Genomic DNA, 16,431 nt, shown 5'->3' on the forward strand with positions numbered 1-16,431 from the left:
TTTCCACTTTGAGATATATTAAAAATTGATCCCTTAATGCTGTCAACATTTTATCGTCTCCAGTATGAATTTATTTTGTATGTGCTTTGTCTGATCCAGGTGCCCCTTTGTCTTCTTGGCCATTTCTACTTCCTCATAGAATATCCCAGGAACTCCCATGTTAGAATTCAAATATGGAGTCACTGTTGCTGAAAAGTTTGTTGTAGAAATACTGGCAAATCTATAAATAGGATTACAGATTTAGGGTGGGATGGGACCTTCCAGGTCATTAATCCTAATCCTCTTTTACAAATGAAGTGAGGCTTAGAGTCACATAACCATTCAGGATCTGAGCTAAGATTCCAACCTAGATGTTCTTGACTCCAAGTTTAGCACTCTACCGATGAGGCAGCTAGGTGGTGTAGTGGATAGAGTGCTGGGTCGGTATATTGTCAGAAGTCTTCTGGTATCTTCTGGGTACTGTGCAATGTGCTAGGAATATAAATATAAGCCAGCAATAGAGCACCTACCCTCAAGGAACTTACATTCTACCTGGGAAAGATAATATCTAAAAATGAACTGGAAAGGTGGAGGGGGAAGGGGAAACCTGCTAGTAAGAAAGTGAAGAAATCCAGAGAGTAAGTCAAGCCCAGAATCAGAAAAAGCTCCTACTCTGACAGTTTATCTGTGAAGTCTCACCTGAGAGTTGTCTGTGAAAGGTTTGGGGAATGTGGACTCTGCAAGGTACATGTGGTTGACACAGGTGTAAATAGCACATTTCATCAGTGTTCACCGATGGAATTTAATTTATTTTTAAACACAAGCATTTATTGAACACTGCCATAAAGGGCACTATTTTTATTAAAAAAATAACGAAACTAAAACTCAACTGAGATTCATTTATTAAATTCGCTATAAACTTTACTTAAAATACAAACTTTAAAAATGAAGCACAAAGTACCAATTTGGGGGAGACATGAGGGTATGCTTGGGCACACCCCTGTATGCAGGCCTATAGTGGCTAAACTCATGCACAGTCTTTCTCAAGTTCATGATGATTCTTTTAGACAGCTCAGTTTTGGCATACATTTAAATTCTCAGCAGCTCCAGACATAGGAGGCTGTTATCTGGGTTATGTGGGCTTGTACTTGGTAGTTTCTACCAGTTAGTTTATGGATGAAACATATTATCTCATTTATCCTGTTTTTTCATGGTCGGTGACCTGACCAGTGCAAATGCTAATAATTATACTGAGAATGACCTTGAAGAAGCTATTGTTAAATTAACATGGGGAAAGTGGGAGGAAGAGAGAGAAAGCCTGCAGAGTTAGGGCAAAAGTTACAAAACTGCTGTTAAACTTTTACAGGACAGTTAAGAGATTATAAGCAGTTATGCTCATTTTTAAAAAAAACAACAACTATTAACTCAAAGTGCAAACAAAAACGGTTTATACATTAGGATTTATACACAAGGATTATATACACTATACTTAATCCATGTTTCTTTTACATAGAAAGACGATCTCCCAAAATAGAGGCTGCAGTGGCATATTTGACATACATATGATAAATAGTCAATATAAATAACATACAATAAACAACAAAATAATCTACAAAGGGGCACCTTATCCTTTGTCACTTAATCTTACACATAAAAGCAGAAATTCAGACACCAGCAACACCTCAGCCATGAGGAGGGTCCCTGCAATCACATGAGGCACTGGCTTGTAAAAGGCCAGCCAGAACAAACACAAACAAATGTATGTGATCTAATTCAGTGGAGCCCTTACTGCTCTAAGGCAATTCCTTCATTCCTATCCAATTCTCCATCCTATTCCCCAGTCTCCCTATCTTGTTCAGAGTGGAAATGCAGTGGATTTCGTTACTGGCTGGATCCCATTACTAAGCAGCGTGAAAACTTTAGCCCTCCTTCTAGAGTGGGCCAGTTTGCCCCTTCTTAAGCAGCTGGGTTGCCCTCCACTACTGGAGGCTCATTACATTATTGCCAGACTTAGCAGACACCCGATTGGCTTCAGCCCTTGTGCAGCTCAAATCTTCAAACTCAAGGGATCCAGCAGCATCTCCAGCAGTAGGCACTGGAAGCTGCTGTTGCTGGCCCTTTGTTTTTAAAGAGCACCAACGACATTACAGTGTTGGGGGTCAGGGTACACTGTGTTCGGGCTGATGAGTCCAATAACAGCTGGGAAGGCTCCGCCACAGAGCGGGCCCAAGAAGCCTATCAGAACACTTGGGATGGAGACGCCTCTGGGTTTGTGCAGCTCACATCTCCTCTGTGCTCCGGAGACTCTGCTTCACTCATGGGGCACAACATGCCACGCTGGGCAATCCTGTGCCAGCATCTCCCATGGCTCGCAATCAATACTAAGGCTCTTCAGAAAAGCACTGAATTGGGAGCATTCTCATACCGTTTGTTCTGACCACTGTGTGAGCACTTGCCTTGTGCAAATTCTCCATCAGAGTCCTTTAGGTAAGGGTACATTTGGCATTTGGATTACGTGGCCAGCCCGTCAGAGGTGCACTCGCTGTAGGAGAGTGTGGATGCTTGGCAGGTCAGCTCAAGAGAGGACCTCAGTGTCTGGTATCTTATCCTGCCAGGTGATCTACAGAATCTTCCTAAGACAATTCAAATGGAAGTGATTCAGTCTCCTGGCATGGCACCGGTAGACTGCCCAGGTTTCACAGGCACACAACAACGAGGTCAGCACGACGACTCTGTAGTAGTTTGGTAGCAGCCTAATACCTCTTCTTTCCCACACTTTCTTTTGGAGCCTCCCAAATGCTGAGGATCCTCTCTGAGAATGAAGGACAAACAACCACCATAGCTAGCACTGGCAGTTCATGCATTAACGTCATTATCTATGTGGACATGCTTGGAAAGTATACTGCCAAGGTACGTGAACTGATCCACAACATTCAAAATTTCTCCATTTGCCATAACCAATGGTACCACGTATGGATGGTGTGGTGCCAGCTGATGGAACACCTGTGTTTTCTTGGTACTGGTTGTTAGACCAAAACTAGCACAAGCAACGGAGAATCAATCCATACTGTGTTGCATCTCAGCCTCAGAGGCTGCATTGAGCGCACAATCATCTGCAACAAAAAGTCTCACACTAATCTATCCTCCACTTTGGTCTTGGCTCATAGCCTTTTCAAGTTGAAGTTGTAGCATGTACAGCAGCCACACCCTTGTAAACCATTTCTGCAGACAGGCTAAACCAGGCTGAGGGTAACTGACAGGCCTCAAACCTATCAATGCGCAAGAAGGATGTCTATCCCACAAATGTGAAGACTTCCCCAGTGGAATGGGAAGATCAGAACAATTTGTTCCAATGGCCATGAAGGCAGCAGAAGCAGATGTTGTGGAGTACTTAGAGCTTGTTCAGATACTGCACTCTGGGGCCAATGCCAGTTGTCTTGATTTTTTTCTTGCCACTGGATTTTGATGACTCTGATGACTTTGATGATGTAGGCTGACATCTACAGGCTACTACTCCCAGCAATGATGGGTCACTCCAGTGGTCAGTCTACAGAGGCTGAATCTCTCTGTACTTAAGCTATCCTAATTATTGGATAGCAGATTGTTATCCATCACCAGCACCCTTCCTGAAGCCTTTCCTACTTGTGTCTCTTTGGCATGGCCTTTGAGACCCAGATTCCTTCCCACAGTTCAATGAACTATTGAGGTAAGGCACACACAAAAATTTTATAGAAGGGGCCTGTCCAAAACACAAGTAAATTCTTGATTCTCCTGAGAGGTTAACTCAATATCCTTAATTCTCACCTGATATATACACATAAACATCTGATCCAGTTTAAGCAAAGCATAATTAAGAAGGTAAATGTAGTGGGGGGAAAATTAATATATTTCTGAATCAAATAGAACTTATTTACCTTCTGTTTTTAGGTACATCATGTCACTATTTGCCTACCTTGGCATGGATAACTCAGGAAGGACCACGATTCTGGTCATTAGCATTTGAGAATTATAATGGTGAAAGTAGTCCTTAGAGATAGTGTAGTAGAAAGAACACTGAATTTATAGCCAGAAATTTGAGTGTTCAAATAGAGTCCCAGCCCTCTATTTCAGTCCTAGCTAAGATGGTGCAATGGAAGAACATAGGGTCTAGAGTCAGGACAACCTGAGTTCAAATCTGACCTCAAGACACAACTAGCTGCGTGACCCTGGGCAAGTCACTTAATCTCTTTTTGCCCCAGTTTGCTCAATTGCAAAGTGAGGGTAATTACAGCACCTACCTTGAAGGGTTATTGTAAAGATCAAATGAGATAATATTTGTAAAGTATTTAGCATAGTTCCTGGCATATGGTAGACCCTATATAAATGCTCTTCCTTTTCCCCTTCCTAGCTATACTATTTACTAGCTATGATGCCTTAACAAAATGTTTTACCTCTCTATGCCTTGGTTTCTTCATCTGTAAAAAAAGAAAAATTACTTGCACAACTACTTCCCAGGGTCATTGTAAGGATCAGATATGCAATATAAATGGCAGCTATTCCTATTACTCAGTAATGAGAACAGAATCTCCTTCACAAATTTAGATTGTTGCCCCTTCTTTGCCTCAGTCCTAGTGAGTTTCTGTAACTGAAAAAATTCATCAGCTGGTAGCCAACTTTATGGTGATGAGCCTCACTGTACTTGGCTCTGCTGGTGTTCATATGACACAAAGTTTTTCCAACTGGATGAGTCTCATCAGAGTTTGTGTCCATTTGCAAAGTCACTGCAAACCCAAAGTGTTGGCCAGGGTATAGCCCAGTGGTGACTCAGAGGAGGTTTTTGGTAGGAGATTATTTTCACTATTATTATTGCTGGTGCAATCAATAGGCAGTTATTAGGTGCTGACTCTGTGCCAGGCTCGGTGCTAAGTACTGGGGCTACAAAGAAAGACCTTCAAGGTGCCTGTATTCTAATGGGAGAGTGAGCATGTAAACAATTAGATATATAACTTCATGCTACGCAGAGGAAGCTGAGACTGAGGAGGTGAAACAGTTTGCCCATGGTCATACAAAGAATGAGTAACAGAGCAATGATGAGCTCTTTCTGCTATATCAGAGAACTGCTTCCTGGCACTGCTCCATACTTGACTTTGAGGGGTTAAAAGTCAGTCAGGTTAATACTGTCAAAGGGTGGTGACTTGTAGAACAGTCAATACTGTAGACAGCTTTCGGGAAACAACGGCAATGATGTGACTAGAACTCTGGGAAAATCTATAAGGTACCTTGGCAACATGGACATTTATGAAGGCCACTCTATCCTCAAGGCAATGTCTTGGGTCCATCCCTAACTATTCTGAAAATAAAGTGAGAATAACCTACTAATGTGGGTCAAACGTTAGAGCTGGAGAGGACCTAAATGACCCTCTACTGTAATCCCTTCATTATTTTAGATGAGAAAACTAAGGGTAGGAGATTTGCCCAGAATTACATAATGAATAAGTAAACAGTGCTATAGAAATATAATTAAGATATTACTATACAGTGGGGGAGTGGGGTGGGTACTAACACTAGTTTATAGGAGAACAGAGTTCTCTGATGAAGAACAGTTGACATTTTTCACGGTATATAATTGATGTTCTCCACTAAAGACCTCCTTAGGTGCCTCCTTGTGCTACATTCTTAAAAATTATGCCAGTTCAACATAAACTCTAAAATGCCCTATTAAATTAGAAAGGCACCAAATTTAGACCCAGAAACAGACTGTTTGCCTATCATTTGATAAATTCAGAGTGCATCATCACCAGAGACTTACGTACTATAAGTGTTTTTTTTTTTTTTTTGGTTAAAGCAATTCAAAAATACTACCTACTAATATACGCAGGTTGGAGGGAATACTCACATCGACAAAATATTAGCTCCTTTTAGTACTAAAGTATGATTTATAATCTAAATGTCTATTAATAGGCTGTATTTTAAAAGGGTTGTATTGTACCTGACTCCTCAACCCACCCCCCAATCAATTTCAACTGAATTCAAACAAAGGGAGCCTAAGTGAAAATACCTAGAAAAAAATAAGGTTAGAAACATTTAACTAACTTACACTGTCCACTTCTCTAGTGATGTCATTCATGTCAACAGCAAAGACAGCTTCCCTGGCGCCGATAAATAAGGTGTCAGTTTCTTTATTCACTAAGAGTGTTGAAAAATTGGAGAATCCGGATTTTCCAAATTCTTTGCTATCATCTAAAACAATAAAATTCAAGGGTGTTTCCATTTAGAATTCCCCAATGGGATGAAAATTCAAAAGAATGAGTTACTGATTTTTTTCTCCTAAATCAGTATCCAATTTAAAAAGTCCATTTCTGACAGAAGGCAGAATTGAACTCTGTCTTCTATCGCCAGTTCTGCAGACAGCAACTGAAAATCATTACTGATAGTGGAGAGCTTCACTTTGAAAAGAAATTCCTGCCAAAAGATGATAAATGACTATAGTGCAAAGCAGAAAAGAGTTGTGGAAAATGGACAAGAAGGCTCCAAATGTACTTTCCCTTTATTAGTATTTTGAAAGGCTACATGTGACAAGTTTAGTCCAAGAAAGAAATATGAACTCAAAATAAAAAATATTTTCCTCTTAGTTATTATTGCATTTGCTATTTAAAAAGAAGACTGCCCTCATTTTTCAATTTCTAGCCATGTCTTTACTATTTTCCATATTTTGTTACTGGATCTGCTATCTACACAGAAACACATCATTTAAAAATATACTTTTGTCCTCTCAAGAATTTCTTTTCCTGATGAATACAGGCATGCTTTATTTTAAAGAAAGCTGATATGAAAATCAAATATAAAACACATTATAGTATTACCAATTTAAAATTATTTTCCTTAATAAACAAGTTTCCTAAGTAGGTATTCTGCTGAAATTAAACATTTGTTTTCAAATTATGAATTACTTGGCCCAGAGTGAAAGAAACAACTTAGTATCAAAATCTTAATCTTAAAAGAAGGCAGCTCAGACTGATGGAGAAAGTACTGCCCTTGCAGTTATAAAGGCCTGGTTCTGAATTCCGCTCCTGACTCCTACCAGCTGGGTGACTCAACGTCTTCATCTATCAAATGGCGATAATAAAATAAAACCTATTTCACAGTGTTGTTATAGGTCATCACATCCATTATATAAACATAAACTGTTATTAGTAGCATTTTAAAATCAATTTGAAATGAGGTAATCCCTAAATTTATTATGTAAACCCCACAGATGTCAGAATAGGAAAGGCCTTAGAACAAGGATGATCAGGGCTGGACAGGTCCTAATAAAAAAGAACACAGAATATTAGTGACAGGAGGGCCCTTAGAACGTAGAACATCATAGCTAGAAGGACCCTAGAAAGGAAGGGAACAAGCATTTATTAAGCACCTACTTTGTGCCTGGCACAAGTGTTTTGCAAATATTATCTCATTTGATCCTTAAAACAACCCTGGGCCTTGAGTGATATTTTTCCCCCTTAAACTGAGGTAGACAGGTTAAATGACAAGTGTCCAAGGTCACATTTGAACTCAGGTCTTCCTGACTCCAATCCTAGTACTCTATCTACTATATTACCTGACTACCTCTAGGTCCCAGATCATGTAATCCAGATTCTTCACTTTACAGATGGAGACTCTAAGGCCAAGAGAGGTCAAATTGTTATCAATGGAAAAGTTGGATTCAATTTATAAAAACTAGATTCACATTCTATGTATCAGAAACAGTTTTAAAGTGTGAAGTGAGGTGCACTGGTGTAATCTAAGTTTGGCCAACCCTCCCTAACTTCTGAGGTCAGCTCACCTGAGCAACAGGTATGATGATTAGAAATAGAAGGTAATACAGGTATGCCCCCTTAAAGAAAATTCCATATATGAAAACTCAAACTTATAAAACAAAAATATTAGAGGATAATTCACTATGCCAAAGAATACACTAGGAAAATTCAAACTTCCCTAGTTTACTCAAAAATGTAATTTGGAGTGTGAAGTTGAGAGTTGTAGGTTTAAGCCTAGCTTGGCTGTTTCTATAACACTGAATAAATTGCCTGGCTTCCTGTGGAAAATCCCTGCACTATCCATATCCACCTCACAAGGCTGTTGTGAGGAGAGCACTTTGTAAGGAGTAAAACGCTACAAAAATGAAGTTACTGCCCTTTACCAAATTTCATTATTTGTAGGTAAAGAACTAGAATGGGTCCCTGGAAAAAAGTGTGGGGGTGGGGGTGGGGGTGAGAAGACTAGCCTAATTCTGAAAATAATTAGTGTGTAAAAAACAACCCAAAAACTAAAACAGTATTAGCTTTAGCAGTTTATACAATAAGATCTTACTAATTTGAACTAAGTGAACGTGACAATTTTTAAGCAAAGAACTGTTTTCTGAAGAGGAGTTTTCGTATTTCTTTACATAAGAAGAGTAACTTTAACTCAACAGTATTTTTGAATAAGACATTCTGTCAAACTTAGTTTAATGAAAGGAGATTTATCTGTAATTGGCATCATCATTTGCATATAGTTATAATCCTTCAAATATGTTCAGTAGGTGAAATATACTCCCCTGCATCTTGTTTAACACCACATAATTAAAGAAATTTTGAACATCAAGTCCAATTCCTCTTTTTTTAAAGATAGGGAAAACTAAGGTCCAAAGAATCAAAATGACTACTTTGCCTACTAAGATCACAGGATTTTAGACATGGAAGAGATCTTAAGACATCATCAATCTAGTTAAAGGCCCTTAGTTTTATGGACAAGGATGCTGAGGTCCAGAGAGGTTAAATGACTTGCCCAAATTCACAGGATCTTAGGATTTCAGAAATGACCTTAGAGATAATTTCATTCAACAACCCCCTCAAAATACGTTATAAAAAAGTTTTATTGATGCCTTTTGTTTTTATATCAGTGTCCATGTCCTCTACCCCAACTCCTTACCCTCTTGCCCATAAAGTGACCCTTTTTTTGTAACAAAGAAAAATAGCTAAAACAAAGCCACCTGGCACAGTGACTACACCTAACAGTGCCTGCAGTACTCCTCACCAGTAGTTGCCCACCTTTCTACCCAAACGACTGAAGTGTGTTTCATCATCTTCATCTCTGGCTTTTAGAGATAAGAAAACTGGGCCCCATAGAGATGGAGTGCCGGACTCCAGGACATGGAGCATGTGAATGACAGGACTCATTGATGGAGCTTGTCTGACCTCAAGCTGAGGCTCTTCCTGCTATTCTACTACTAAGTAACTCAGTGGCAAAGTAAAGGGCAAGTCCTTAGACTCAAACGTGCAGAATGTCTAAGCCACCTGGATACATAACTCCACATTCTTTATTTCCAGCAGGAGCAGGCACGGAATGGCAATGGCTGGAGGTGCCCCTCTCCCCCTACTGGACAGCGCTAGGATTCACCAGAGGTACTGCACCTGCTAACCTGCCTTGACTAGCTCACAGCTATTTTAACTAGTTCAGCAACGACTACTCTGCAGTGAAGGAAGTTCAGAGTTACAAGTAGGTCACTTACTTTGATACTTTATGGTTTTTCTGGGAATGCAGTTGAGAGGAGATGCTTCCATCTGTTGGAGTAATTCACAAAAAGCAAAGGAAAGGAGAGCAGCCCAAATGTTCATTTTCAAATGTCCAGCTCCAACAAAACTTCCCCAGACTTTGCTCTTGGACCGTGACTATCCTGTCAAAATCTCAAAAGCAGACATATGGCAATTTTAACTTTTTCCATAAAGTTGGGAGCAATAGAAAATAGGCCTCTTGCTCCCCCACTTCCTCTGAAAATAATTGCTTTTAGCAACATTCGTCAGATGTGCCCTAAAAACTGAAAGTAGTTTTAAATAATGGCCTTGTTACACAAATCCTCTGGCAAAGGCGTCATCTGGGCACAATTAAGAACCTCTTTACATTTCTCTCCTATAGAGACACTGTGTTTAGACCTCTTCATCAAACAGCTATCCAGCTGTGGTGAATTTGTTTTTGTCTAGAAATGCCATCTTTTGGCAAAACATAGAGCAGCCTCTTGCCAGAATCCTTTTTGTATTCAGTGGGGCTTGTTCATGAATTTGACACAACTTTCTACCTCGGAGAGTTGTTATGAAGATCAAATCAAATTCACTTCAACAAGCACTGATTAAGCCCCTACTACATGCTAGGTAATGGGAACACAAAAACAAAAATGAAATGATCCCTGCTTTCAGGGAGTTTATAGGGGGTGAAGGAAGGGGAAAGTTACTATAAAATGTACACCAAAAAGCAAATATAAAGTATACCCAAAGTAATTTCAAAAGAGAGAGCATGCTAGCAATTGGAGGGGAGTGGAGCTAGAGAAGGAAGAGTCGGGAAAAGCATCACTGGTGGGATAGTGAAGTTCTGCTTTGAAGACAGGAGAGGGCTCAGAGTCAAGGGTGAGAGGCAACAGGGGAATGCATTTCAGATGTTGGGGGAGTACAGGGGTACCATTTATGCAAGTGCAAAAGAGGCAGGAGACGAATGCTGTGTGCAGGGAACAGCCCGCTGAGCAGTTTGAAAGGAGTAAGGTGAAATCACCCTGAGAAGGTGGGGAGAGCGTTGTATCTGACACAATGAGGATGAAACAATAGCTAGGAAAAAAATCCCAACCTCTTCACCTGGGCATTCGGGGCCTTCTCCCATTGGGCCCCACACATTACCACCTACCTGTTTAGACTCATCACCACTATTCTCCTTTACAGACCTCCTGCCTGGCTAAAACAAAACTGCTGAAATAACTCCTGAAGCTCCCTGGTCTCAGTGGGTGTGCCAGGCACAAGGGTCTCTCCTTGGCTCTCCCCATCTTCTGCCCATCACACTGGCCTCCCAGGCCTAACTGAAATGGCACCTCCTAAGTTGTGCCTTCCCCAATACCACTGCCTGGAGATAACCACTCCTTTTTCTGAACAGACACAGCACCTTTAACTGCTCTTAGTACATACACTCATACTCCAGTGGGTATGTTATAATTCAACACAATCCAAAAGACCACTAAGTGCCACTGAGTCTAAGGCACAGGGCAGCTGGGGGGCACAGTGGATACAGTGCTGGGCCTGAAGTGAGGAAGACCTGAATTCAAGTTCAGCCTCAGACACACAAGCTGTGTGATCCTGAGCAAGTCACTCAAACTCTCAGCCTCAATTTCCTCATCTGTAAAAAGGAAATATTAATAACACCTACCACCCAGGGTTGTTGTGAGGACCAAGTGAGATAGTTGTAAAAGTGCTTAGTACATTGTAGACACCGTATAAATGTTAGATATTATCGTTAGTGGTAGGGACACAAAGACAAGATTGAAAAGTCCCTGGCTTCAAGGAGCATATACCTCCCTGGGGCTAAGACTGCTTGAGAATGGGTTGGTGAAGGTAGATACTAAAGGGGATGTCTTATCATGAATTTCTCCTCTCAATTACACTCAAAGCTCTAGGACACAGGTGCTCTCTCTACCTAAATCTTCTCGGTATTTTTCTGGTGCAGAGAAGACTTTCAGTAAGTATTTGTTGAATGAATGAATACATGAAAGCAAAAATCTAATAATATAGGCCAGACAGTGTAGTGTTACAGTGGAAAGGGCCCCCTGCCCTGGGAGTCAGAAGCCCTGGGTTTCAGTCCTGTACCTTCACTTAAATCATGAGCAAATCATAAGCAGATCAATTCCCTTCTCTGTGCCTTAGTTTCCTCATCTGTCAATTGTGGTGGTTTTGTTAGATCATCTAAAGGTCCTTTCTAGCTCTAACACTTAACGGTTTTAATTTTTAAACAATTGTATGTCCAATGAAGTAACAAGGATAATTTTCTTTTTTTTATATTTTTAATTTTTTTTTTAGGCAATTGGGGTTCAGTGATTTGCCCAGGGTCACACAGCTAGTAAGTGTCAAGTGTTTGGTCTGAGGCTACATTTGAACTCAGGTCTTCCTGACTTCAGGGCTGGTGCTCTATCCATTACGCCACGTAGCTGCCCCAAGAATAATTTTCTTGTGTGGTTTACTGTAACCCTCTTCATTACTATATAGGCATGCTGTGTGTGTATATGCTGGGGATAATCTTTTTTATTTGAAGGTAGAATTGCCTTGCAAACCTTCAGTGAAATGCTGAATTAAGCACTGCTTTATCAGGTCATATATACCTGAGAGGCAAGACGAGTGTGAACATATACACGTATATTCATGTATGTTCCATTTAATTAGACTCAAGTTCAGCATTCTGCTTGAAAACATGTCAGTAAATCTTTGACTTGCCCTCTGGTTACCCTTGAAATTTAAACCAAAGAAAAACTAGGTTGGTATTAAGGACAAGGACTGCCTTGCCAAGCCAGAGTTTTCCCTGAAGGGGCATTTTGTACTTTTCACGTGTCCAGTTCATTACAAAAGGGCTAATACACAGAAGAGCACATCAAAATTTGCCAGGCAGTGTTTCTGTGAGAAACAGAATAAATAGTACAACAACGAGGATAGCTGCCCCTGCAACAACATGATATGGGAGGGATCATTTCTTTGTAGATAAAAAGGGGCAAAAAAACTAGCTTGGATTTTAATCTAAAACAATGCTTCACATTTATTCATATAGTGCTTTATTGCAGCAGCTCAGTGAGGAGGGCAGTGCAGGATTTGGAATCACAGAACTATAACGGGTAGGGACCTTAGAGATCCTCTTCTAGTCCAGGGAGTCCTTAGCCTTTTTGGTGTCCTGGACTCCTCTGGGAGTCTGGTGACACCTATGGAATGAATGTTTTCAATGTATGGGCGGAGAGGCTAGAAATGCCTCTTCCTCTCAAAAGCTTATGGACGTGATTGTTGATAAATCAAAATAAATTAATAAAAAAAATAATAAGATAAAAACATTCCTTGAGAAGAAAAAAAAAAAAAAGAAAGCAATGTCTCTTCCTGCCTCCCTGCGAACCACGTTTAGACAGATATTTGCAGGCGAGGAAGGCACTACCCGTCTCCCTACAGCACCGGGCCTTGAGAAGCATCAGTTGAACTGACCTTGGAGCACAACCCATACCAATGAAAGGGGCTAAGCTTTACAAAGTAATTTCTTCACAAGCACCCTGGGGAGAGGGTGGCGCAAGGATTACCCCCCATTTCACAGAGGGAAAACTGAGGCTTGGAGGCAGGACATGACGTCCCTCACACACGCACCTCCCCACCCCCACGTCCAGCACTCGCTCATTCCTCCAGGATCTAGGGGCTGCTCCTCTCCCCTCCCCCCAACCCCCCCAAGAACAATTCACAGACCCTCCAAGGTGGCAGAGGCGGCAGAGGCCGCAGAGGCCCTATGTCACCCTGCCTCTGCGGGTCCTGGGGGAAGTCACGGAAGGCTTCCGGGGGTGGAGGTACGAGGCGGGGCCTGGCGGTGGCGGGGGTTGGGGAGGGGGTTGGGCCCTGAAGGCTAGGGGGGACGCTTCGTCTGACGGGGTTGAAGGCTGTCTAACGTCGCCCCAAGGCCTCCGGTGTCCACCCTCTGGCCCAGACTCACCCCCTTCCCGTTAGGAAGGTTCCCCGCAGGTCTGGGACGCCCCCGCTTCTTCGGCTACCTGACCCCCACAGGACCCCGCACGGATCACGGCGGGGTCGGGGGGCGGTTGGGTGGAGCCCGCCCACGTGACCACCACGTGCTGGGTCTCCCTCCCAGCTGAGCATGCTCCAAAGTCCCCCTGTTCCCGCCTGCCCCACATTGAAGGGATGTGGTCCAGGCCCTACAGCAGACCACGAGGCCCGGCCTCTCTCGTTTTACAGAGGAGGAAACTGAGGCTCAGAGCGAGAAAGGGTCTTGCCCAAAGTCACCCAAAGGTGAGTGGTAGTTAGTCCCCAAGACCTAGGATTCCCAAGCCAATTGCTCTATGGTCCATGTTCCAAGGGCCCTCCCAGCTCTGACATCCTGTGTTCTAAGGTCTCTCCCATCCCTAACAACCTATGTTCTAAGGTCTTTCCCAGCTCTGACATCCTGTGTTCCAAGGGCCCTCCCAGCCCTGACAACCTGTGTTCTAAGGTCTCTCCCAGCCCTGACATCCTGTTTATTTTATTTATTTTTTTTAGTTTTCAACATTCACTTTCATAAGATTTTGAGTTTTAAATTTTTTCCCTTCCTCTCCTCTCCCCTCCCCAAGATGACGTGCAATCTGATAATAGGCTGTACTTACACATTCATATTAAACATATTTTCACATTAGTCATGATGTAAAAAAGAATTAGAACTAATGGGAGGAACCATGAGAAGGAAGAAACAAAATGAAACAACAAGAAAGGAGAGCAAATAGTATCTTTCCTCTGCATTCAGACTCCGTAGTTCTTTCTCTGGATGTAGATAACATTTTCCATAGTGAGTCTTTTGGAGTTGTCTTAGATCCTTGCATTGCTGAGAAAAGCTAAGTGTATCAAAGTCAGCCTTTGCACAATGTGGTGGTTACCTGTGTACAATATTCTCCTGGTTCTGCTCATTTCACTCTGCATCAGTTCATGTCTTCCCAGGTTTTTCTTACTGCTCATCATTTCTTATAGCACAATAGTATTCCATTACATTCATATACCACGACTTGTTCAGCCATTCCCCAATTGATGGGCATCCCCTCAATTTCCGATTCTTGGCCACCACACAAAGATTGGCTATAAATATTTTTGTACATGTGGGTCCTTTCCCCTTTTTTATGATCTCTTTGGGATACAGACCTAGAAGTGGTATTGCTGGGTCAAAGGGCATGCACAATTTTATGCCCTTTGGGCATAGTTCCAAATTGCTCTACAGGATGGTTGGATCAGTTCACAACTCTACCAACAATGCATTAGTGTCCCAATTTTCCCACATCTTCTCCAACATTTATCATTTTGCTGTTTTGTTATGTTAACCAATCTGATAGGTGTGATGTGGTACCTCAGAGTCGTTTTGATTTGCATTTCTCTAATCAATAATGATTTAGAGCATTTTTTCATGTGACTGTAGCTTTAATTTCATCTGAAAACTGCCTCTTCATCTCCTTTTACCATTTATCAATTGGGGAATGACTTGTATTCTTATAAATTCAACTCAGTTCTCTATATATTTTAGAAATGAGGCCTTTATCAGAGACACTGGCTGTAAAAATTGTTTTCCAGCTTTGTGCTTCCCTAGACTTGGTTGCATTGCCTTTTTGTGCAAAAACTTTTCAATTTAATGTAATCAAGGTCATCCATTTTGCATTTCATAATGTTCTCTGTCTCTTGTTTAGTAATAAATTCTTCCCTTCTCCACAGATCTGACAGGTAAGCTATTCCCTGCTCTCCTACTTTGCTTATAGCATCAATCTTTATATCTAAATCCTGTACCCATTTTGACTTTATCTTGTTATAGGGTGTAAGATGTTGGTCTATGCCTAGTTTCTGCCATACTATTTTCCAGTTTTCCCAGTTTTCGTTAAATAGTGAAGTAAATCTGCTTATCCCAGAAGCTGGAGTCTTTGAATTTATCAAATAGATTGCTATAGTCATTTGATCTCCTCTGTTCTGGCATCCAGTGTCCTGAGGGCCCTCCCTGCTGTGACAATGTTTTCTAAGGCTTCTTCCACCTCTGCCGTTCTATGTCCAATAAAAGCCTTCCGAGCTCTGATATCCTGTGTCTTAAGGGCTGTCCCAGATCTGACATTTTAAAACCCTTACATTTGTTGGTAAAAGAGAGAGGAAAGACCGACAGCAGCACACAGGCATTTATCTTGGAAGAACTGGACTTCCCAAAGGGAGTAAGAATGCAGGGAATCTGAATGCAGTCAGGTGAAAAGTGAAGGGGTGGGGCTAGATTAGTTGAACTATTGAACCACCTTGAATTCCCAAAAACAATCCTCAGTGGACAGGATTGTAATAATGTTATAGATGCAGTGTGATAACTGCAGTGCTCACAGATTAGGCCTTCTGTGAACCTTGAAGGAGAAAGACAACTAAATGTGAAGTGGGAGATGAGAATGACCATTTATGTATAGACACTGCCTTGTAGTTACATCTGCTTCCGTTGATTCTTGTTTGATCCCCATGACGACCTTGTCATCCTCATCTTACTGATGAAACCGGTTAACCCAGCAGGTGAATGGCAGAGCCTTCGGTTCAATAACAGCATTATGATGTTAGCAAATATATGCTAGAACCTGTTAGATCAGTTAGGAGACCTGGGTTCAAGTACTAACTGCCACTGATTCATTTGACCTTGAATCACATAGCCTCAGTTTTCTCTCTGGGTAACTGAGGCCTCTGAGATCCCTGCCAGGTCCAACATGCCACAGATGTCCGAGTCCAGTGCGTCTTATCCCGGGGTACCTGGGGAACCACTACAATTCTGTAACAACAAATAGTTTTTTGCTAATTTGCTAAGAATTACAAAATTGGTGGGGGGGGGAGGCCCCCAAGAGATTCTTCCAACATCCAAAAGAGTCATTTATGAGCATTAATAACAGATGACATTTATGTGGCACCATCTCGTTACAAA

At 41.6% G+C, this 16,431-nt stretch overlaps 1 protein-coding gene across 1 annotated transcript in view; it reads right to left on the reverse strand.

Annotated features, from left to right (window-relative positions):
• The window catches only part of LOC114036560 (semaphorin-4E-like), a 41,173-nt gene extending 31,577 nt beyond the window's left edge, over positions 1-9,596 (reverse strand). Inside the window, 2 exon segments of the mRNA XM_027853098.1 lie at positions 6,056-6,198; positions 9,491-9,596. Of these exon segments, the coding sequence (XP_027708899.1) occupies positions 6,056-6,198; positions 9,491-9,596 (249 nt within the window).
• Positions 9,597-16,431: the final 6,835 nt, after the last annotated feature.

The sequence above is a fragment of the Vombatus ursinus genome, unplaced genomic scaffold, assembly GCF_900497805.2.
Source record: "Vombatus ursinus unplaced genomic scaffold, bare-nosed wombat genome assembly UNPS02009918.1, whole genome shotgun sequence".
Classification (NCBI taxonomy): Eukaryota; Metazoa; Chordata; class Mammalia; order Diprotodontia; family Vombatidae; genus Vombatus; species Vombatus ursinus.